At 43.6% G+C, this 23,694-nt stretch overlaps 1 protein-coding gene across 1 annotated transcript; it reads right to left on the bottom strand.

The window, feature by feature from the left end:
- Nucleotides 1–1,610: 1,610 nt before the first annotated feature.
- KLHL42 (kelch like family member 42) lies at nucleotides 1,611–22,905 on the bottom strand. The gene is made up of 3 exons (XM_027541614.1): nucleotides 21,914–22,905; nucleotides 12,238–12,431; nucleotides 1,611–7,053 (listed from the first exon to the last, which is right to left on the bottom strand). Exons 1-3 carry the CDS (start codon nucleotides 22,786–22,788, stop codon nucleotides 6,602–6,604), a joined length of 1,521 nt encoding a protein of 506 aa, XP_027397415.1. The 5' UTR covers nucleotides 22,789–22,905; the 3' UTR covers nucleotides 1,611–6,601.
- Nucleotides 22,906–23,694: the final 789 nt, after the last annotated feature.

Raw genomic sequence — 23,694 nt, 5'->3', positions numbered from 1 at the left:
ATCAGGGTAGGAAGTCCTTGCCAGTCTCTACCAGCAGGAAAATGTACACCATTTGACTTCTGATTTCTGCATACGATTTCCCCTTCTCCCTTTTCCCAAATGGCAGTTTGTGACCTGCATTGCCTCAGTTTCTTCTACTAAAGGGGGACTTATATTTATCACCTTGGATTGCTGTGAGGCCTTTTGTTTTGTTCAGTCCCTAAGTTATGTCCAACTCTTTGCAACTCCATGGACTGCATCGTGCCAGGCTTTCCTGTCCTCCATTATCTCGTGGAGTTTGCTCAAACTCGTGTCCATTGAGTAAGTGATGCCATCCAACCATCTCATCTTCTGTCGTCCCCTTCTCCTCCTGCTTTCAATCTTTCCCAGCATCAGGGTCTTTTCCAATGAGTCAGCTCTTTGCATCAGGTGACCAAAGTATTAGAGCTTCAGCTTTAGCATCAGTCCTTCCAATGAATATTCAGGATTGATTTCCTTTAGGATTGACTGGTTTGATCTCTTTACTGTCCAAGAGTCTCTCAGTTCTTCTCCAGCACCAAAATTCAAAAGCATCAATTCTTTGGTGCTCAGCCTTCTTTACGGTCCATCTCTCACATCCATACATTACTACCGGGAAAACCATAGTTTTGACTATATGGACCTTTGTCAGCTGTGAGGCCTAAATAAGTTAAAATTTTAAAATGCCTAGAGTTCCTAGAGTAAGTGCTCTATTAGTGTTGGGTGTGTATGAAATAAGTTCATTAGCTGATAGGCTGTCAGAGCTGGGTGGTCACCCATGGGCTTTGGAGAGTATAACCCCTGACGACCCTGGACTTGGGACTCCATGAACTGGGATGTCACCTTGGATATAATAGCTAGATCTGATCTTTGTTTCTGTTAGGGAAAAGATGGGTGTGTCTTTGGTTTTTAATGGGGGGAGTAGTATATTTCAAGTTGGATCACTCTTAAAACTGTATGAGGAGACCTGTTCTCACAGGTCAAGCAACCAAAGGATAGAAGAAGATGGACACAGGGCCCATCCCTGGTGGTCTAGTGGTTAGGACTCCATGATTCCAGTGCAGGGCTCCCATAGTTCAATCCCTTGTCAGAGAACTAACATCTCACCTGCCTTGCAGTGCAGCCAAAAGAATAAAAAGAAGATGGACAGCCATGGATGGATATCATCTAGTAACTGAACTCTATTTTTGGACACTTACCCCTAGTGCTTTCTAAGCCTCACAGACCGTGAGTGTCATAGCTAACACTCCCAATAGAAACGGAACTATGTGTCTTAGTTTCCGAGAGCAAGAGGTGTTTAAAACAGTGGGAATGGTAGAAAACACGGGGAGGAACAGATCATGAGGGGCCATAATTGGTAAGCTACGGAATTTTGACTTCATTCTTTTATTCAGAATTGCAAGGATTCAGAGCTCCTCCTCCCAGATCCATCTTCTTCAAACATTAACAGTTTTCATAAGACACTCCACGTGGTTCTTCCTCCACTAACTGGCTCATAGGTTAATCTGGCCTTCCAGCCAATCAGGAGCTCCCACCGACAGACACCTGTCTCCCCTCCCCTCCCAGCCCTGATCAGCCCTGAGTACACAGCAGGTACTTAACGGACAACAAACACCGATTTAGAACTATTTTATTTGAAGAGATTTTCTTCTGTAGTTCTAAACACAAAAGGAATGCTGTCTGAGTGAGTGCTTCATAGGCATCATTGTATTTAAATGAATCATGTGAATGTTTACATTTTAAGCCACACTGGAAACTGAAGACACAATACAACCATTTTAACCAAGAAAGTATCAATCATAACAAAACATAACTATTCATTCTATAGATTATCATTTTTTTCTAAAATGACCACTAGATATGAAAACATTGTAGAGACATCTAAAGAGTCCCTATTAAGTTTTTTTTAGAAAAACGGCATAATAATGCAAATTACATTTTCCTTTTCTTTACTAGTAATAAACTCTGACATCCACTTGACAAAGCACCAGCCAACCCCATCAAAGTCATTTTAGCACCCTTTTGCAACTCAAAATTGACCATCTTTTACATTTAATCTGTCTCCTACAGGAATGAATGGGTAAAACTGGTTATGTTAAGTGCTAAACTCAGTCTGTGTCAATTGGTGTGTATTTTATATTGTGTTCCTAAGTTAACACCAGAAAACAGAAAAAAAATATGCTTATGTGAATGAAATATACCCTTTAATAGTTATCACAAAGGCAGAAATCAACTGACTCTCAGTCAGGACTAGTATCTAGATGTCCATTTCTTTATTAATATTTTTGATCGAAGTGTGTTAAAGGCATAGGTATAAACACACACGTGAACAGCTGGCTTCTCTCCCAATACCTGCCTCCCTGGCTTTGCTCATCATTCTCATGGGATCAAGCTGTTGAGCTCTCAGCTCCATGAGCCATGGTGCCTACTAAGTATTTTTAAATAAAGCCAATCTCATATCATCCTTCTCAGGAAAATGAAGTACAGAGAAGACTACGGAAAGTAGTGAGAAAAGAGCATACGGTGAAAAAGAAAAAGAAAAACCACAGGATGTGATGTTTAAATTGAGTGTATAGCCGGTATGAATCAGCTAGTATGATGATCGTTAGTCAACCGTGTAAGGTAGGGGCCAGGCTGGGGCCAGGACTGAAGACGCAGGAATGCAACACACCCCAGTGCACCTGATGAAAGCGGGCATCCTCCAGACAGTCTAAGACGGTCACGGCAAACATTTCCACAAGGCTGCAAGGTCTTCAAGGCTAGGGATGGTGGCTTACTTATGTCTGTCTCCCCACTTCTTAGCACTTTCTTGCACATGACAGAGATTTAGTATGTATTTTGGGAAACCAGAAAACAGCTGAATCAGCTCACTGCTTTCACAGCCATTCTGGGTGGTGTCTACTCATGTCATTCATTCACTCCTCTGCCTAAGGCAGGGATGACAAAGAGACCTCATCTCACTCTGATGGTAATAGATGCCTGGAAGCATTAATGACATGGATTTTTAAGACCAATTTCTGCCACAGAGGCAAAAAGTGCTGCTCACTCGTAACGCCACCTTGAAGGAATGGCGGCATAGTGTTTCATCTTCCCCAGCCCTAGTCTAGGCGAAAGGCATCCAGTGAAGGACTCACCCATATTCCCTCTCTGTTGCTATGTTGTCTCTCAAGTGCTCTGCATTAAGCCACTGCCTATTAAGTGCTGGTCGACCAGGACAGCACAGCCTTCACACTCGATTTACCTGTGCAGCCAAACACATAGGGTCATGACTTTACCTAGAAATCTGAAAACACGGCATTCACAACGCTCAAAGAGTAATGGTTTATCGAAAGAGAACAGGCATTTACTTGATTACTCTCCTGGTAGAGAGTTTTGTCATGTCAGAACAATTTTAATTGATATCTAAGGCATTTGGAATTACTTAGGATTTTGGTTTTTTAAAAAAATGGCAGAGTTAAATTCTCTTTGGTATTCATGCTTAATCCTAATCTACTTGTTTCTTACTAGTATCCATAACCTTCTCAGTACTTCACTGTTAAGATTTAACAAATACAGTTGAAATAATCAACTCCTATACATTCATCAGACAAATGTTTAAAGGGAGGGGCCTCAGAAACTAAGGATGCAGAAAAGAAAGCCAGAAGGAATGACTGGAGAACCAATAACCTCCCTCTAACAATTCACACTCAGACCATGCTCAGTGAAACAGGGTGCTTCTGGCAAGGTGGCCAGCATTCAGGTCTTCCCAGTAACTCCCCTCTCCACAGTGGGAGGGCAGCAGCCCTCAAAAGCATCTCTGAAAATGAGAGAGCAGTTGGAGAAAGAGAAGAAACAAAAGGAGACTTTCAAGCAACATTGCCTTCATCATAGGTAAAGTCTTCAGTACAACATTGGCACCAGTGAGAGCATGAGGCTAAATTAAAATTACTCTCAAAACATCAACACAGCTAATGTGTATAGCAGGAAGGAAGTCTCAAATCCACAGATCTCTCCTACCGCACTTTCTGGTTTGCCTAAGTACTGCTGGCACCCCCAAGGAAGTCTTGTTAGAGTCTGCGTATCTTAGAGCTTAATATGCCAGATGCCTGTGTGTGCGCATGCACACTTGTTACACACACACACAGATGCACATACACACACGTTAAACTTGGTTTATAAAAAGCTTTGTGGATGAGAGTATGCCTTCACTTGGTCAAAGAATCTAATTGTTGGCACAAGGAAAATAGATCCAAAGAATGTAATCAAGAAGAGAACTGGTTGGCAGGAAACTTTGTATTTCTTATAATGTGGGTATTTACGAGCTCATCTCCAACTGTTTGTCCAGAATTAATTCAACTGGCTATAATCTTAGGAATATATAAGGTTAAGCCTTAAAAACGCTAAGATCTATAGTAACACAAGTTAACACTATCTAAAATAAATTAGATTTTTAAATATATGTAATGAAATTACTGGTCACTAGAAATTCAATTCTATAATGAATATAAATTAATATAAATCTATTATTAAAGTACTATTCCCAATAAAATTTAAGTCAGAGTTTGTTCTTTAAAAAAAAAAAGAAAAACAAGGCTAAGTATTTGAGAATAAATGGATATGGCTTAGAAACCCTTCAATATTGTTGTTGATAAGATTATTTGGTAACAAGACACAAAGATCTATCTCCATGTCCACAATAAAGATTTACCTCATTTTACCTAATAGAAGTATTCCTGAAAAGTTGTGCAACTAGAATTTTTTACAACCAGACCCTTATTTTAAATCTACTAGGAGGTCATAGTTGTGAAGAAACCCTGTAGTGACTCCTTGTATAAACTGAAGCCTGTTAAGGTCATCAACTCCTCTGTGTCCACCTGCCCAGTGAATGCATCCTGGAGGCATCAGTAAGCATGCTGAATGCATGAATTTGCCCTAACAGCTTTTGTTTTTCTACAGGACCTTCTTAAAGTGAGGCACACTGAAACTGGAATGTTAGGACGGAACGACAGGATCCAGCTCACAATTTAAAGTTATTCCACTGCAAAAAATCAGAGGACTTCAAAAAATGTTTTTCAATGGAAAGAAAATTGCTTTGCATGTGTATATACAGGCATAACTCATTTCATGGTGCTTCACTTTACTATACTTTGCAGATTAATACACTGTTTACAAATTGAAGATTTGTGGCAACCCCACTTTGTCAGGTATAATGGTTAGCAGTATTTAATAATAATAGTATTTTTAAAATTAAGGTATGGACATTTTTTTAAGACATAATACTACTGAACACTTAATGGACTATATAGTATAGTGTAAACATAACCATTACATGCACTGGGAAACCCGAAAATCCTTTCAATTGGCTTTATTGCAGTGGTCTGGCACTGAACTGCAGCATATCCAAGAGATGCCTGTATATTTTTAAAGAAATGCTGATCTATGACTGGCAGAAGATTTTATTCATTGTTAACTACTTACTGTAAACAAACAACTCTTGAGCTGGGTTCCACTTGATTTACCAACTAAGGCAAATACAGCACCTTACCAAATTTCAGAAGTCCCAGCAGATGCTACTCCATCTCTAGGGCTTCTTTCCTGCTCTCTAGCACAAATGTTTCAAAGCTGTCCTCACTTTACCCCACAAAAGCAAAGCATGAATTAAAAAGCCAAGATTAAATCTGAAAGGTGTCTGACTTAAGTATAAAGTTACACTTTCAAACTTAAAGAACTAGGTCAAATACATTCAATAAAAGTAACTTTCAAAGGCATTTTTTTCCCTCTTATTTGGTGCTTCCTTCCCTTCCCATTTAAGACTCAATTTAAAAAATATAGAGATCCATTCTTTTAAACAATATATCCTCTTTTTTAAGAAATACAGAATGCCTAGCAATATAACCTATCTGACCACACAAATCTGCTATCTGCTACATGAATGAAATAAGAGGTTATACTGGCCTATTTACTCAGCATTCATAACTGTTAAAAAAAAAAAAAGACTTGAAAAATAGCTGAGAACATTGTTACACAGGTTTGGGGGAGGACTGGGTGTTGGGTTCCACTGGTGTAAGTTTCCTGGAAAGTCATGTGCAAATAAAACAAATGAACACAGAACCCTAGTTTAAACACACTGCACACATGTGGGTGTGACCAGGGGAGAAAGACAGCGTTAATATTCATGTTTGTCAAGTAAATTAATAACAACAAAAAAAACCTCTCACTTAAGGTATCAATGATATTTCAAGTGACCTAAACAAAACAGATTTAAAAATCATCTTTAGCATTCTTACCAATTTTGACTTTGGCCCTTTACTAAACAGGCACAATGAATCTTCTTTTTGAAGATCAGTTTCAGACATTGGCCCAAGGGTATCACATTTGTACAAAAAACATTATCATGGATTTGCTCCCATAATTTAAAAATCAATAATTAAAAAAATAATAAAGTTGGTCTCTCTTTTTTCCCACAAGTTTTCAAGTAAATTAGTTCAAGTAAGCTTATTTACAGCTTCTGTATAAATGACCTAAAACTCACATTTTCCCTTTGAAAATGAGTCTCTCTGGAAATTGGACAGTTGTGTTTTTTGGTCTTGAACCAGGTTTCTTTTTCAATTCTAGGTCAATTCAGTCAGGTTTCTGTTTTATTGGGCAGATAAAGAGAAGAGACCAGCAAATTGTGTCCAAAAGCTGGGAAACGCCTAAAGGCTTCCCAACTATCTGAAAAGATATTGTACTTGAGGAAAACTCGGTGCTCCAGGCTGGTGGACAGGGTCACGTCTCTGCTCATGATGTAGATGCCATCGTTGTGCAGCGCGCACGTCAGGTTAAGGCCCGACTTCGATGTGTTCTCCTTGAGGTAGAGCCACTGGCGGGTGGCGGTGTTGTAGGACTGCACGGTGAGCATGTCCTCGCTCTGGCTGCCCCTTCGTGTGGGCCCCAGCTCGTGCAGACAGCCCCCCACGATGTAGATGGTCTCCTCCACCGACACCATCTGCTGCTTGCGGATGTGGACGTCGCACGTTTCGAAAAGAGTCCAGAGGTCGGCGGAGGGGCAGTACTGCAAGATGTTCAGGTTCCGGTCTGAAAGGCAGAGAGGAGCCGCGTGAGGACACCACCAGGGGGAGCGCCACCAGCCGCCCGGCTGGACCTGCACGTCTGCCTGAGCCTGAATGATTGATTGCCTCACAGAGGCCAAACTGCTTCCGGAAAGCGGAAGTTGGGAAAAGAGTTTGGGAAATGGCTGGGAGGAGATCCGTGTAGAATCCTCCCCACTGGGCTGGCATTCAGGCACGTCCCTCCCAGGCTGGCTCGCAGAGCCGGTCGGACCAGGGAGATGAGCCGCTGTGACAGAGCACCCAGCTCCTCCCTGGGACCCCTGCACCTTGGAGAACCACCAGGCCAGTGTAGGAAGAATCTGAGCCTCAGAGAGCCCTCATCAGTACCTAACAGAACGAGGGGCTGCCTAACGCAAATGACAGGCTGAGCCCCAAGAGGATCTATTCTTGACAACAGATTCTATGAAACAAGGCAAGTGAGCTGAGCGGGATCTCTGGAGCCGTCTAATGGAAAGGAGGCAGAGCTGCAAGTCAGACAGATGCAAGAAAAAAAAAAATCTGACCTCTGGCCTTTAAGCCAGAATCGCTTGGCAATTCTGTTTCCCAACTGTAACACCAGAGATGCGCCGACAATGGCTCTTTCCCCTCCCCTTGCCCATTTCACGAGATGGTTACTTATATACATATATTTTTTTGTTTTGTTTTGTTTTTAACATGGACCATTTTTTAGTCTTTATTGAACTCATTACAATATTATTTCTATTTTATGTTTTGTGATTTTTTGGCCCTGAGGCATATAGGATTGCACCCACACCCCCTATACTGGAATGAGAAGTCTTAATCACTGGACCACCAGGAAGTCCTGAGATGGTTAATTATTGTGTGGATATAATCGGATGGTAGATGAAAGACCACCCTAACATCATTTTCAATTAATACCTGTTTCAAGGAAAAATGTTGCCTAGTCTCTTTGAAAAATGCTTGTGAAATTGAAAATATCTAGTTTCCTTTTTCGTTTGTTTTTTTTTTTAAATTGTTCTTTTATTCTTTCCTCAAGGGAAGAATAAATGGAATATTTTAGCCTCAGCAAAAAAAAAAAAAAAAAAAAATTAAAAATGCTCTGAATTATCCGAAAGAATGAACTTTCTGTTTGTTGTTTTTTAAACAACAGCATCAGTGTAAAGAGACAGGTCAGCTTGGGAACTGACGTTCAACGAAAGCCGCAGCCTTTTGATCGCTGCAGAAACTGGGAGCAGTACTTCCTCCTGAGACAGAAGGACCCACCCACAGAGGGCTGTAATTAAAGCTCCACCGTGCTCTCCGCTACAAGTCAAGTGCCTTGAGAGGGCACAGGGGATAAAGCGGACATTCTAGGAGACAGCACTAAGGAGTCTGGTTACTAATCTACCAACAAGTCCTCCTGAGTAACCTGGTTCCCCATCCTACGAATAAAGGACCTATTCTGGCCAAGCGTCAGTGTATTTATTTCTCAGGTCCAGGTCTGAAGGTCCTTCCAGGTCTTCTGTAAATGTTTTCTCTCCTCACCCTACAAGGGCTCAGGCCATGATGAGGTTTGAGTTGGTGGAATGATCTTTTTGCATTTACACTGAGAGTTGACTCTGACATTTAACAAATCACCCCTCTTCCCTTTAGTGGTTACTACTACTTTCTATTGAATTTCATTTCTTCAGTGCTGGCCAAAGAATTAAAATAATCAAACAGTTATCATAAAAATGATGAATTATCCCTTACTAAATTTTAAAAGTATCACCTGACTTAAGTGAGTAGGTTAAAAACCCAACTTCAATTCCTGATTTTTTTTTTTCATGGCAATTATGATGTCTTATTTTAAAGACAAGGAACTATTAGGAAGTGCCGGGACAAGCCCAAGCAGAGGAGGAGGGGGCTTCAGAGGACAAGGAGCTGCCTGCCCTCTCATAGTAGAAAACTCATTTTCAGCCTTTGCACAAACAGCCATCCATCCACGTCACCTAACCATCCTGTCATGGGGATTTGGCTCAGGGAAGCCGGGTCAGGGATCACAGTGGGTGGCCCAAGTGAAGAAGGCACATTAGTAGTGGCCTGTGAAACTAGAAAACACACAAGCAAGGGTTTTCCAGGTCAAATCTAAAGAACATTTGCTCAGCCAGGGTCATGGAAAAACTAGGAAATCTACCAGTAGAGTCATCTTTGGGTTACAGTGCTGCCTGTCAGGGCTTCCCGACTCTGGGGTAGAAGAGAAACCAAGGGCTGTGTGTGCATTGGGTCAGCCCACAGGGCACATTCTGTGTCACAAAACCTAGGGAGGAATCAGAATTCTTAGAAATGTGCAAAAGTAAATAACTGTATTTACTTTCCTAGGAGAGGAGACACACAGATACACACAGAGGTACGTATGCACACACAGGAATTCTCTGGGGTCCATGGTTTAGTTAAGTCTATAAAGTTGACCACTGTAACCTGAACACCAATGCTGAAGTGAAAGAAGTGACTGCTAGGTCTCATTTTCTTTCAATTATTTGTAAAGGAAGAGTGGATGGATATCTTATCATCAGTGGAGAGTCACAAGGGATAAGTGATGAAAACTTGGTGTGAAAAAGAAAAACCTCACTGCTCCCCAAGCACTTCTCTTCCCACGTCACCGTCCTTAAATGTATAAATAAAAACACCACCTACAGAAGGTTGAATGGTGGCCCCTGGATAGATATGTTCATCTTCTAACCCCCAGAACCTTTGAATGCCACTTTTTTCGGGAAAAGGATCTCTGCAGATGTAATTTTAGTTAAGGATCTAAAGAAGAGACCATCCTCTGGATAACCCAGGCAGCTCTAAATCCAAGAAGTATGTCCTTATAAGAGACAGAAGAGGATCCAAAGAAGACAAACAGTTGGCCAAGAGGCACATGAAAAGACACTCAACTTCTCTGTTAGAGAAATGCCAATCAAAACTACAATATAATATCACCTCACATGGGTCAGAATGACCATCATCAAAAAAAATCTATGAAAAATAAATGCTGGAGAGGGTGTGGAGAAAAGGAAACCCTCTTATACTGTTGGTGGGAATGTAAATTGATGCAGCCACTATAGAGAACAGTATGGAGTTTTCTTAAAAAACTAAAAATAAAACTACCATATGACCAAGAAATCCCACTTCTAGGTGTATACCCAGAGAAAACCATAATTCCAAAAGATACATGCACCCCTATGTTTATTGCAGCAGTATTTAGTATTGCAGTTTGTTGCAGCAGTATTTAGTATTGCAGTTTGTTGCAGCTTGCAACAGCCAAGACATGGACGCAACCTAAATATCCATCAGTAGATGAATGGATAAAGAAGATGTGGTACATATACACAATGGGATATTACTCAGCCGTAAAAGGCAATGGAATCGTGCCATTTGCAGAGATGAGGATGGACCTAGAGACTGTCATACAGAGTGAAATAAGTCAGAAAGAGGAAAATAGCATATACTAACATATAAGGGATCTAGAAAAGATGGTACAGGTGAACCTCTCTGCAAAACAGAAGTACAGACATAGACATAAAAAAGGAACATGTGGCCACCAAGGGGGAAGAAGGGGTGGGATGAATTGGGAGACTGAGATTGACATATATACACTACTGATACTATGTATAAAATAGTTAACCAATGAGCACATACTGTATTGTACAGGGAACTCTACTCTGTGCTCTGTGGTGACCTAAATGGGAAGGAAATCTGAGAAAGAGGGAACATATGTGAACATACAGCTGATTCACTTTGCTATACAGGAGAAACTAACACAACGTTGTAAGGCAGCTAATGAAAGCAAATGTCACTCAGTCGTGTCCGACTCCATGGACTATACAGTCCATGCAATTCTCCAGGCCAGAATACTGGAGTGGGTAGTTGTTTCCTTCTCCAGGGGATCTTCCCAACCCAGGGATCGAACCCAGGTCTCCCGCATTGCAGGCTGATTCTTTACCAGCTGAGCCACCAGGGAAGCCCAAGAATACTGGAGTGGGTAGCCTATCCCTTCTCCAACAGATCTTCTGACCCAGGAATCGAACTGGGGTCTCCTGCATTGTAGGTGGATTCTTTACTAACTGAGCTTTCAGGCAATTATACTCCAATAAAAAAAATTTTTTTACAAGCTGTGAGATGCTCCCTACCAAGACCAGGAGTATAAAACCTATGGAGAAGCTTGTTATTTTCAAATCATTAACTATAAAATGTCCACCAAACAAAGTAGAAAACACATATGCGTACTGAATGCTCAGTCACTTCAGTTGTGTCTGACTCTTTACAATCGTATGGACTGTAGCCCGCCAGGTTCTCGGTCCATGGGATTCTCCAGGTGAGGAGAATACTGGCATGGATTGCCATGCCCTCCTCCAGGGGATCTTCCTGGTCCAGGGATCAAACCTACATCTCTTAAGTCTCTTGCATTTGCAGGTGGGTTCTTTACTACTAGAACCATCTGGGAAGCCCATTAGTCACTGAGTTGTGTTCAACTCTTTGCAGCCCCATGGACTGTAGCCTGCCAGGCTCCTCTGTCCATGGAATTCTCCAGGCAAGAATACTGGAGTGGCTTGCCATTCCCTTCTCCAGGAGATCTTCCCAACCCAGGGATCATTGCAGGCAGATTCTTTACCACCTGAGCCACCAGGAAAGCCCAGAAAACACATATGTGTGGTTTAATAAATAGCACAACCACCTCCCACTGCTGGTCAAGAAAGAATGCTCTTCATGCTCTTGTTCCTCCTATGATATGTGAACAGCCTGGAGCTGAATTTTTAGAATCTGTACCCCATATGTTTGTACCCGAACACAAGGGAGAAAGTGAAAAGAAAGACCTGCAAGGATGCATTGGCACTAAATCCCAGTGTTAGACGAGGCGGGTTCAGTGTACTTGAGAGAAAGGTAGGAGTTATCCAGCCAAATCACAGGATGGTTGACTACAGGGTGGGATTTCCAGAGCAGGAAGAAAATACATGTTTTCTTCACAGCTCCCCCGACACCATGCAATTTTCATGCTCATACAAAGGCATCAAAGACCCCTCTTTGATGTCCCACAGGATGCTTTTTTCCAGATATGTAAATATACAGTAAGAAATACATAACATCAGGCTGGTGTGCACTAGAGGGCTTCCTCTAGCCCCTCCCGTCCTCCCCCAGGCTGCCAAAGCTCACATGGAGGAGGACCACTTTCCAGGCCTTCACTTACCTCGGGTAGTGTATCCTCCAATGACATAAATTTTCCCCTTACACTCACACGCAGAGAACTCAGCCAGAGGGTTTGGTAAGGGTGCCACGAAATTCCAGGCATCCTGCTCAGGGTTGTAACACTCAACATTAGAAACGGCCTGCCCACCAATGGCGTAGAGTTTGAAGTTAACAGCCACGAGCTTGAAATTAGACCTGCAAGAGAGAAACAAAGGCCCACAAAGTCAGTTCTGATTACTCAAAAGACCACGGCACAATCTGCTAAAGCTGTGTGTGGAATCTGCTGGGTATTTGAAGGAAATGAGCTCTCCAAACAGGGTGCTGTTATGCCTGGGGACAGAGGAATGATGCAATAGCATCCGAGATTTCACCCATCCCCAAGAAGCCACAAAAATGGTGCATTCTCTACACTTTAGCTGTTGAAGGTAAGCAATTCAATGTAACAAGGACTAATCTTGCTTAGTTTAAACCAAGAATCAAAGACACTTTGTATGTGCTAAACTCAAGACCACTATATCCAATCAAAAAATAATATAGTTGTAAAAAATAATTCACTCAGAAAGAAAAAACTCACAACACTGTAAATCAACTATACTTCTATAATAAGTAGATTGATTAAAAAATAAACTCAATACTCTCTCAAGAGTGGGAGCAATTACCCACTCCACTCCCTTGCCGTCTCTACTCACAGGGGGTAGGCTCCATCCTAGGATACATCAGCACTGCCTACACAGACAAGCACATGCCATATGTTTTCTACAGGGTGGTCCAAACACCCATTTACCATGAGTTCACTCAAGCAGACGGCTCACCCATCCTCCTCATGTGAGGGCATCTTCTACACTGCATGGCAACATACAAGGTAAGCACTGAACTAAACAGAAATATTTTGATCTGGCATTATAAGAGTATTCATACATGTTAACTCAACAAATAACAGATATCAACAAATGCTCACCTATCACAAGAGTAAACAATTTTAAAAAGAGAAATGTATTGCTTTTAAGATTCATATTCAGTAATACAATTAAATTGCTTATTGGCTTCAGATACTAAATAAAAGTCTCATGACTTTCGGATAGAAAAGAAAAAATTAATTTCTTTCACTGTAGTACAGGAATTAATGGACTCCTTAAAGGCCAGGAAGGATAAGCATTTGGAAGTGCTGCGTGAGTTGACTGTGATACATGCAACGATCTCAACTTTACACTCATACGAGCAGCAGCACAGAGCTGCAGACCTGGTTCTGGACCTGCTCTGGCGATAACCAGCTATCTGACCTCCGTCTCAAGTGTGTAAACCACACCCATCCCAGGGCAGTGGAGACAACCAGAGCACACAGCATATCAGAAAGTACCAACACAATGATTTTGTCGAAAGCAACAATGTCCTACTAAAGAATGGGGGTGCAGAGGCTCTAAATGTTCAAATGGAAAAAAGCATGTAAGAGGGTAGATTAAAAAGCAGTAATAAACAAGTAGCCATGCTGGACAGATGTTTAATAAACAATGATACATTATGATACAGAACGTATGTTCTATATAGCCACCTACTAAAAAACTAGGATTTTTTCAATGGTTCCTGTAATATTTACATTTAAATGAGTTTTAGCTTAGTTGTGTTTTTCAAATCAGACAGTGAACAGAGTACTCTTCATCAAGAAGCTCACACTGTCCATTAAACCCAATCGGCCATTCAGTTTTTCATGCTAGTAGACTTCACTGGGGTGGCAGTTACTGGGGGGTCCCTGGTTCACGGTGCTTACCTTTCCTGCTGCCACTGGTCCTTAAAATCTGACCGTGATGCCCTCTCTGTGTGTGCAAATTTGGGGAACCAAAGGAAATAAAGCTTGTAAATAAGCACTAAATTTTACTAGCCCACAATTTGTTTTTGTTCCCCAAAGGTACACAGATAGTAAATTTTGTAAGATCAAAACAGTGTTTGATATTCCTCCAGCATAATCATTTGTCCTGTGCAATATGTAAGGGACTTCTTTCTGAGGCTGAATGAACAGGCAGCTAAAAGTAAACAACTCCATCTCTCCAGACCCCAATATGCTCAAATTCACTTGAAAAGAGAAACAGTTTTCAATATTGAATTTATGATGAAATTGCCACCCAAACACAGGCCACTTGATGAAGAGGCAGACGGCCAAGGATTATGAACCCAGGCTTGTATGGGGAAGTCTCAGCTCCCCTGCTAAACAGCTCTGTGACCTTGAACAAGGCATTGAATCTCAGCTGATCCGAGTCTCAGTTTCCCCACTTGTGAAGGGGGGAAAAGAAAAGCACGTTGTTAAGAGTTAAGAAGGGTAATCTACAGAAAGATCACTGCCTGCATGTCCCTGCCTATGTTTCTTAACCTCAGGAGGATTAGTTTCTCGTCGGGCAACTGCAGCCGTCACTGGCTGCAAAGTACAAAGTGCTGGATTTCTGTACAAAGCACTCTCATGTCCACAAATCCTTGCCTTTTCCCATTTTCTGAAAGTAAGTCTTCCATTCTTCACATCCTACAGGGTAAAGGTATGAATCCAACATAGCCATTATTTTAATTATCACTTTTATAGGGTTTTTCCTAATACTGATCCCTGATATCCTCCATTCAGAAAGGAAAAAGGATTTTTAAATCAAATAATTATTTGCTGTCGCTACATACTTGACTTAAACAGTGGATAGAAATGAAAGTGAGAAAAATTAGATGATGATCTAGTTTCTTTCACTTAGAAGAAATCAAAAGCTCTTGAAATCCTTCCAAGCTAAGTAACATGAACCATGCTAACCACCAGCACACAGGTATCAAAGACAAACAAGAACTACACAACCACCCTCGCTGCAGTAGCTACATAGGATGATTGGGGTCTGAGAGGCTGGAGTGCCACTCAATGAACTCACTGCGCCTCAGTTTCCTTTCGGGGAAAATGGAGCCAACAGAAAGGCCCCCCTTACAGAGGCCCTGGAGGACACCTAAAGTAGTGACCACAACACGCAGCCCTGAGTAAAAGCTCAAGAACTGTAAACCACCAGCAGGTCTTGCGGCTTAGAAAAGTTGTTACCATTAGGGTAAAACTTGGAGCGCAAAGCTCGCTCCTTTCTCCCGTCCTTTCCCAAGCTCTCTGAGAAAGATGGTGCAGTCTGTGGACTACTAGGGCCTTCTGTCTCCTCCTTCCCCTATGCTACTTCCCCACATAGTAGGGTGCCCTGGGGACCAGTAAGGGGAGAAGGAAAGGTTAGGAGACAGAAGTAGTCATGCCTGCTCCCTACTACCAACCATCTCTGAGAAAACCTAACCCACAAAACAATTTAAACTGTTGGTCAAAATTACATTGGGTGAGGGGAGGTGAATAGACATATGGTTTTCTTTACTTCATGGGGCTTTCCTGGTGACTCAGATAGTGAAGAATCTGCCTGCAATGCGGGAGACCTGGATTCAATCCCTGGGTCAGGATGATCCTCTGGATAAGGGAAAGGCAACCCACTCCAGTATTCTTGCCTGGAGAAGTCCATGGCGTCTCAGAGTTGGACAAGACTGAGTGACTAACACACTTTACTTCATGCTATCCTGAGGCTCCACTGCAATTCACCATAGAGGACAACATTTCTCAAAGGTTCCATCACTCTAGAAAAGTTCTAAAAGAAACTTTGGCTCAGAGGAAAGAGGACAGCCAAAGCTGACAAGTGTAATTCCTTCCAGGCCAAGGACTTGTTTGGTAGGTTTCTCTCCTAGTCTTGCTGTACTCACATGTAGAACAACCCTACTCTGATTTCAGAGCAAGGGTACAGGGCAACACAAGAGATTAGAGACAACTCTAGAAACAGAGAAGTTAATGAACTGATGACTGCAGCGGTGCCAGTTCCTGCAAGTTATCCCAAATTAAAGCGAGGAAGGGAAGCAAGTAAGTTTGTGGGCACACAAGTTTCTACACAGGCAGAGTTACATCCTGACAACTCCAGAGATCAAATCCACATTCAGACCACTGGGCAGTACTGTGTGCTTGGACTTCAAAGCAGCCTCTCCAGCAGCGTTGTGTACTCATTGCCATTTTAAGTAGAAGGCACAATCCTAAACGTTTCTTTTTTTTCTTTTCTTTTTTGGTTCACCACTGGTCATTTAGCATCATTTTCTCTAGGGTGTAAAGGGTTTTATAAATCTCTCCGTCCCAGGGGAGTCTAAGTCCCCACCTGTCCCTTGTTATTTAGGATTATGGGATCATTTTACTGTTCAGTGCCCATGGAAAGTAGGCTGCTCTATCTTTGATCCCTTTGTCAATGGTCCAGTTAAACTCAGCGAAGGCAAGTGAATGGGGTGGATGTGAAATGCTGTGTAACCAGGGGTCAAAATCTGCCCATTCTACTCAAGGTTTCTTCCAGTCTTTCTTCCAGTCTCCTAAGTTTCTTCCAGTGTTTCCGGAGCCTGTGTGGGACACATTATCCAGCAATAATTCCATTCCAGGCTTCACTTTTATTTGTCTTATCATCTAAATTCAACTATAAACTTCTTCAGGGCAGAGCCATATCATTGCGTGGTTTATTCAACAGTGACCAGAACAAGGCTGGCACAGAGGCTGTGGTGAGGGCTGAGATTTACACGAGGAAATTCTGAGAAGCAACCCAGGATCATGAAATATCTGAGCTCAACTTCTTGGAAGAAAATAATTTTTAAAAGGAAAAGTTAAAGGTTTTCATGAAGACAGTCACCATCAGTCATGAAGCCAAAACCTGTAAATGCTCCAAATGGTTATACTGAGTCAATGAATATTTAAATTTTGGTTACTCTACTTTTTACACACCTTGACCAATTTTTTAAAAAGTGGAGTAACCAAGCTCCAAGTAGGGCTTCCCTGGTGGCTCAGATAGTAAAGAATCCGCCTGCAAAGTAGGAGACCCAGGTTCAATCCCTGGGTTGGGAGGATCCCATGAAGAAGGAAATGGCAACCCACTCCAGTATTCTTGCCTGGAAAATCCCATGCTCAGAGAAGCCTGGAGGGCTACAGTCCATGGGGTCCCAGGGAGCTGGCCATGATTGAGCACTAACACTTTCACTACTCCACTTTTTACACACCTTGAGCAATTTACTTTCTGTGCTTCAGTCTCTGCCTCCGTAAAACAGGGACCTAATATAATCCTTGAGAAGAATAAGTGAGAAGATACATGCAAAGCAGTAGTACAGAGTACTAGGTACTAGACAGTACCCAGCACAGAGTAAATGTTCAATTAAATGTTACTTACTATTATTTTTCAGCAATTCTAAGTAACTAAAATGACTATAATGACTTACAAAATAAAAATATTCACTGCAATGTTACATTTTTAAAGGAACAAAAAGATACATTCACTTTTATTACAATAATGTAAAATATATTCCACAGTTCAAAAAAGCCATGCATTTAAAGCATTTATTGCTTACTATGTTAGCAGTATAAATATACATAAGCATTGAATAAGCAGTAGGTCCCAATCCGAAGAGAAAGAAAAAAACAAAAACAGAAAATTTCATTTCAGGGTGAGGAGTATGCTAGAAAAGAAAGCATGGTGTTTCATCATTTAGTCCAGTTGAGGGTTCGGGGATGGAATCCTGGTTGAGATTATGTCAGATCTGAGTCAAAGTATGAAGGAGAAAAGGTTAAAATTCCAATATGGCACCCAATTCTAAAAATATAATGAAAAAAGGTATCTGTGTAGAAAGAATAATAATAACTTGAAAATACATAAGAATAATTAAAACAACAACAACAACAACAAAAAACAGACCAAAGGTAATAAAAGAAACCTTTCCCAAAGGACCAAAAACCCCCCAAAATACATGGAAAAGCAAACCATTTTTCCATCTGCAAAGTATCAGAGAACTGTGAATCCTCCTTCAAATTAACCTATGATACACTGTAATTCCAATCAAAATTCTAACAGGACTTGACAAGAAGATTCTAAAGTATATCTGAAGGAGAAAATGTATCAAGAATAACCAAGAGAATTAAAACAGAACAAATGGGTCTCTGTGCTATAAGACAATAAAATAGGTTCCCAAGCTACAAAAATTTAAAAATGCGTTATTACTATAGGAATGGCTAAACTGCCCACTGGGAAACAGGGAAATTAGCATAGGATAACTGGTTTAGCAAATCACAGTGAAGAACCAAGACTACTGAACATTCAGGAAACGTGTTATAACCTAAAATCCCCAAAAGATTCAGATGTAAGTATAAAATGGCAAAACTATAAAAGTAACAGCACGAGACAGATGCGGGCTCTCCTAGTAGAAGCCTTCCTTGTAGAAAGCCTTTCCTATGCAAGATAAAAAGCTCATAGGACGCAGACGACAAAACTGACTAGGAACAATTGAAATGCTTTTCCTATAAAAGCAAGTGAAATTGCTCAGTCGTGTCCGACTCTTTGTGACCCCATGGACTGTAACCTACCAGGTTCCTCCGTCCATGGGATTTTCCAACCAAGAATACTGGAGTGGGTTGTCATTTCCTTCTCCAGGAGATCTTCCCGACCCAGGGATTGAACCTGGGTCTCCCACATTGTAGGCAGATGCTTTACCATCTGAACCACCAGGGAAGTTCCCTTTCCTATAAAAATACCCTATAAACATGAAGCCCAAAACTGGATGCTCACAAGGCCAGTTCTTATTGTTGTCGACTTGCTTGTTTTTTAAATGGAGTACGGTGCCAACATTTAAAAATTGAGCTGTCTGGCGACACCATTCCTCACGCCTATGGCAGTAACAGCTGTGGTCGCGATGTGGCGCCCTCTTGCGGTGGATTAGTAACTCTCCAGTTCATCATAACCCTTCCAAACCCCTCTATTCACTGGCTCTACCTGCCTGGTCACTTCTGGCATTTCATTTTTGACCTTTATGATAAAAAAAAAAAGGCAGATGAAAAACATGTGCAACACTACCTAATAGATAACAGTTATTATCTATATACAAGAAGAGAATTTCTAAAATTAATACAAAAAAGATAAGCCAATTTTTTAAAAACTGGGAAAGGCCATTTATAAAAGATATGCTAAGTCACTTCAGTCGTGGCCGACTCTGTGTGACCCCATAGACGGCAGGCCATCAGGCTCCCCTGTCCCTGGGATTCTCCAGGCAAGAACACTGGAGTGGGTCGCCATTTCCTTCTCCAATGCTTGAAAATGAAAGGTGAAAGTGAAGTCGGTCAGTTGTGTCCGACTCTTAGTAACCCCATGGACTGCAGCCTACCAGGCTCCTCCGTCCATGGGATTTTCCAGGCAAGAGTACTGGAGTGGGGTGCCATTGCCTTCTCCAATAAAAGATAAACACATGGCCAATAAACATATGAAACAAACAATCTCTCCTCCAAGCAGAGACAGTCACACCAGTGTTTTTGTCCATTATAATGGTAAAGATAAAAACTGTTCATAATGTCTTATCTTGGCAAGAATTTAGAAAACTGGCAAGCTGAAACACTGTTGCTAAGAGAGGCAATTAGATCAATTTTTGATGAGAAATTTGGCAGGAGCTACCAAACTTTAAAATGCATGTATACTTTGTTCCATCTACCCAGGGATTCCAGGCATTTGCCATGTAGAGCTAACATATACCAACTAAGATAGGCACACATATTCAAAGACAATATGGGATTTTTATAATGGCAAACGGAAGTGACCTAAATGCTCGTGATAAGGCAAGAACTGATTACAGTACTGTGCATCCATAGGCTGGAATACTACACAGCCATTAACAAGAGTGAGGTGGGTCTACATTTGCTGATACAGAAAAAAACTCTCAGAGTGGCAATACCAAGGGCCATAATAATCAGCATAAGCTAAACAATTTTGCAGTAAAAATATGTATAAGATGCATATATACTCCAACATGTAAATGCATACATATATATTTTCCCCTGTAAACCATTACTGTATTTATAAATATACATTTGTGATGTATATTATGTATTTATATATTTACATTAATATGTCTATAGATACACATATGTTTTACTCCATGGTTTTTCAATGTCAGTTGCAATTTTTCTAAGTATGTATTCATGCATTACTGGAATACTTGTTTTTTCCTCCCTAAAGAGGACAGTAAGGAGTTCTGCAGGGGTGGCAGGGAAGGACTACCAGAGATTTGGAGAGAAAAAAGAATCACGTGAGGTGCTGTGTTAAGGGTTGTGGAGCTGGGTTTGTGTGCTGAGCACCAAATGCACAGCAGGAGACATGGGAGCAGAGGTGCCAGCCTGCTGGCCCTTCTACCCTGATCTTGGCATCTTCTATCACCACTGCATGTTCCTTGCTTGCTTCAACAAAGACTCTTAGAATCCATTTAAAAGTAACAATGTGATATCAGATTTTCAATACAGCAGTGTAAATAATGCACTAGAGAGGGGATAGAAAAAAATACGCCAACCTGTAGATGCTTATCACCTCCCTCAAGGAGGAAGTAGTAGTAATGATCTTTCTATGGCCATACTACCCTGAACATGTCCTATCTTGAAAGCTAAGCAGGGTCAGGCCTGGTTAGTACTAGGATGAGAAAAGTGACAGTCTTTCTGCTTCTTCATTCTTTGCCCTTTTACCATGTTTTCTAGAACAACTATGCATTTTTCACCATGAAAAAACAAACAACACGTTCCAAATTGAATTTTATATTATAGTAGAAATAAAGCCAGTGTACCCTCCCCCACTCAGCCTAGAGGGGCATCTTAAGTCAAGTAAATCGGTGTAATGACCTTCTCATTCTTGTTAAGACTTTCTTTGCACAGTTGTGAGTCTCCCAACTCCTTGTTCCACACTTCAGGGCAGGAACCACGGTGGAGGTTGGGCGGGTGGGGTGGGGGGCTTGAGATAGACACAGATGGGCCCGAAGAAAGGGCATGCCTGTCCTTTCTTGAGTTACATTGATTCTTCTCCCCACTTCTGAATGGCTCTGGGCCATCCTGGGCTCTGCCATTGTTTTTTTTTTCCTACCACTTCTTCCTGTAATTTGCCCTTGTTTTTCTATTCCATCCCTGACTCTGTTCCCTCTTCCTGCCCCTGATTTCTTCCTTTTCCTTTCTTCAAGTCACCCAAGTGCATGTTGAGAGGGTTTTGCAGGATGGGAAGGGAAAGGTTGGGGTGGATGATCATATTCTAATTCTGCAGGTGACCAATGCCAGGCTCAAGTCTTGAGTCCATGATGAAGACTGTCTGGGAAGAAAAGTGAGATGCAAAAGAGAATAAAAAACAAGGAAGGTAATCCTGGATAGCTAATATTAGTAGAAGCCTAATGATTATTTTCTGATCACAGATTGGTAAGCTTCAAAGTCATCAACAAGAACATCCCAAGTCAGTGTTACGGGTTACCGTGTGTCATTATAATCAGGATTAGTTCCTAAAAGAAAATAAAAATAAAAGCAAAATTAAATAAAGTTTTCTTTGGAAGTATCCTTCTAGGAAAACCCAAAAAAGGCAATTCGTCTGAAGGCAAAATACTGGCTAAGAAAACCACGCAGCGAGCTGACCTCCTTGGGGGCTTCTGCTTCCCTGCAATTTCTTAGTTTATTGGGAACTTTGCCAGAGTCAAGGCCAACCACATTCCCAAGCAAGCCATTCCCATCTCAGAACAACCTCCAGTGACTGCTGTTGACTCCAGTGGAGTTAACCTGAGGGGTATGGCTTCCGGAACAGGTGGATGCACGGGAACGCAGTAGCTGGCTGGGTGCTTACCTCTTCTGGTTCATGGAGGCCACCTGGAGCCACTCATTGGTGCTGGGGTTGTAGGAATGCGCCGCGGAGATCTCCTGGCTGGTGATCCTGTACCCGCCCACGATGAAGAGGTAGTTGTCCAGGATGGCAGCCCCGTACCCCCTGACATTCACCAGGTCGGGAGGAAGGTTGTTGGCCAGCGGGAACCAGCGCTCCGTCATCTCCTCGTACCTGAGCATGGACGGGGGCTCCCCTTGGTAGGGGTGAGGGGCCAGGGGTCCCCCCAAGAAGTCCCCCAGGGCCACGAGGACGGGAGTCCCGGTCATCCGGGCCTCTCTCAGCCTCTGCTTCAGGCTGACATCCCCAGGGGCCGGAGGAGAAGAGCCCAGGAGGTGGAACTGGGGCTTGCACAGCACCTCGTGGAAGTGGACAGCCATGAAGCGCAGGCAGGCCTCCTGCAGGTCCGGGAGCCCGTACACCTGCGCCAGGCGGTACAGCTCCAGGCAGTTGGTGAGCCGCACCTGGGACAGCAGCAGCTGCAGCAAAGACGTGACCTGCAGGAAGGAGGCCGCCTCCACCAGCTCAGATAGCAGGCTCGCCTCGTCCATGTCCTCCTCCTCCTCCTCGGCCCCGCCACCCGGCTCCCCGCGCCGGCCCAGCAGCCAGCCCTCGCGGGCGCCGCCCGCGTTGATGAAGTCCAGCACCAGGCGCAGGCCCGGGGCGCTGAGGCCGCGCAGCTGCTGCACCTCGGGGCCCCCGGCCTCCGGGCTCAGGGCCTCGCGCATGCCGGAGCGGTAGAGGGCGCGGAAGTAGTCGCTCTGCTCGATGAGCTTTCGCTTGCTCACCGGGTAGCAGCGGTCCTCCAGGCGAATCTGCACCATCTCGTCGGCCGACATGGCCGGGGGACCGGGGGCGGCGGGGGCTCCCGCCAGCTCTGCGCGCTCGCCTCCCGCCCCCGCGCGCGCTCGCCGGGTTCCGGGTGGCCGCGGAGCGCGGGGAGGAGGCGGCGGCGGTGCGGGGCCGCCCGCTCCCGCCCAGCCTCTCCGGGCCGAGGCGGCCCCTCCTCCCGGTCCCGGGGGCGGTGGCTCGGCCTCGCCCCCCCGCCCCTCCGGCCTCGGTCCGCGCCAAAAAAGGCCGGGGCAGCGCGCGCTGCCCGCTCGGGTCGTCCCGGGCCGTCAGCCGGGAGGGGATCCCAGCCTCCAGCCGCAGCCTCCTCCCACGGCCGGCTTCTCACTTCCGCCCGCGGGACCCCTGCCGCCGCCGCCGCGCTCCGGCTTTCAGGGAGGGCAGGAGGCGGCGGGTCTCGGGAGCCGGGAAGGCGCCTCCCCGCGTCCTCCCCCGCACGCCGGGCGCCGTGACCCTGCTGCCCGCCGGGGTGCAGCGCCGCTCCGCGCGCGCGGGATACGGGAGGAAGCTTTGCCTTCCACCGCGCCTTACCAGCGGGAAGGAAACGCAAGAGAAAGGGGCGTGGAAGGAAGGGCATGAAATGAGTCGAGGTCTAGGGAGTCAAAAAGACATCACGCGTGGGGTCGCGCATCCGACCGAGTCCGGCCTCGGGTCTGGGGTGGGGACCGAGGCCCGCGGGCCGTCTCTGGACGCGTAGGTGGCACCTCGGGCTCATTCCTCGTAAGGGTCATCGTGGAGGAGCCATCTTGCAGGAAGAAGGGCCTGCTGGATGGCTGCAGGTTGTGCAGGGCTGCGAAGCAGAGGAGCGTGTGCGCACTGCTAGGGCCTGTGCTCTTTGTGCTATTAAAAGAAAGAAGTACGACTCAATAAACGTAGATCAGCTGCCTTTCAAAGTA

Source organism: Bos indicus x Bos taurus, chromosome 5, assembly GCF_003369695.1.
Source record: "Bos indicus x Bos taurus breed Angus x Brahman F1 hybrid chromosome 5, Bos_hybrid_MaternalHap_v2.0, whole genome shotgun sequence".
Taxonomy (NCBI): Eukaryota; Metazoa; Chordata; class Mammalia; order Artiodactyla; family Bovidae; genus Bos; species Bos indicus x Bos taurus.
Note: the sequence above shows the minus strand (reverse complement) of the source record. Positions and strands in the feature narration are given on the sequence as shown.

Coding starts and splice junctions, on each gene's coding strand:
- KLHL42 (XM_027541614.1), bottom strand. CDS start 22,788: ATGTCGGCCGACGAGATGGTGCAGATTCGCCTGGAGGACCGCTGCTAC. Junction 12,432..21,913: donor GCCTCCATGAACCAGAAGAG/GTAAGCACCCAG, acceptor TCTCTCTTGCAG/GTCTAATTTCAAGCTCGTGG. Junction 7,054..12,237: donor TGGAGGATACACTACCCGAG/GTAAGTGAAGGC, acceptor TCTGCCTTTCAG/ACCGGAACCTGAACATCTTG.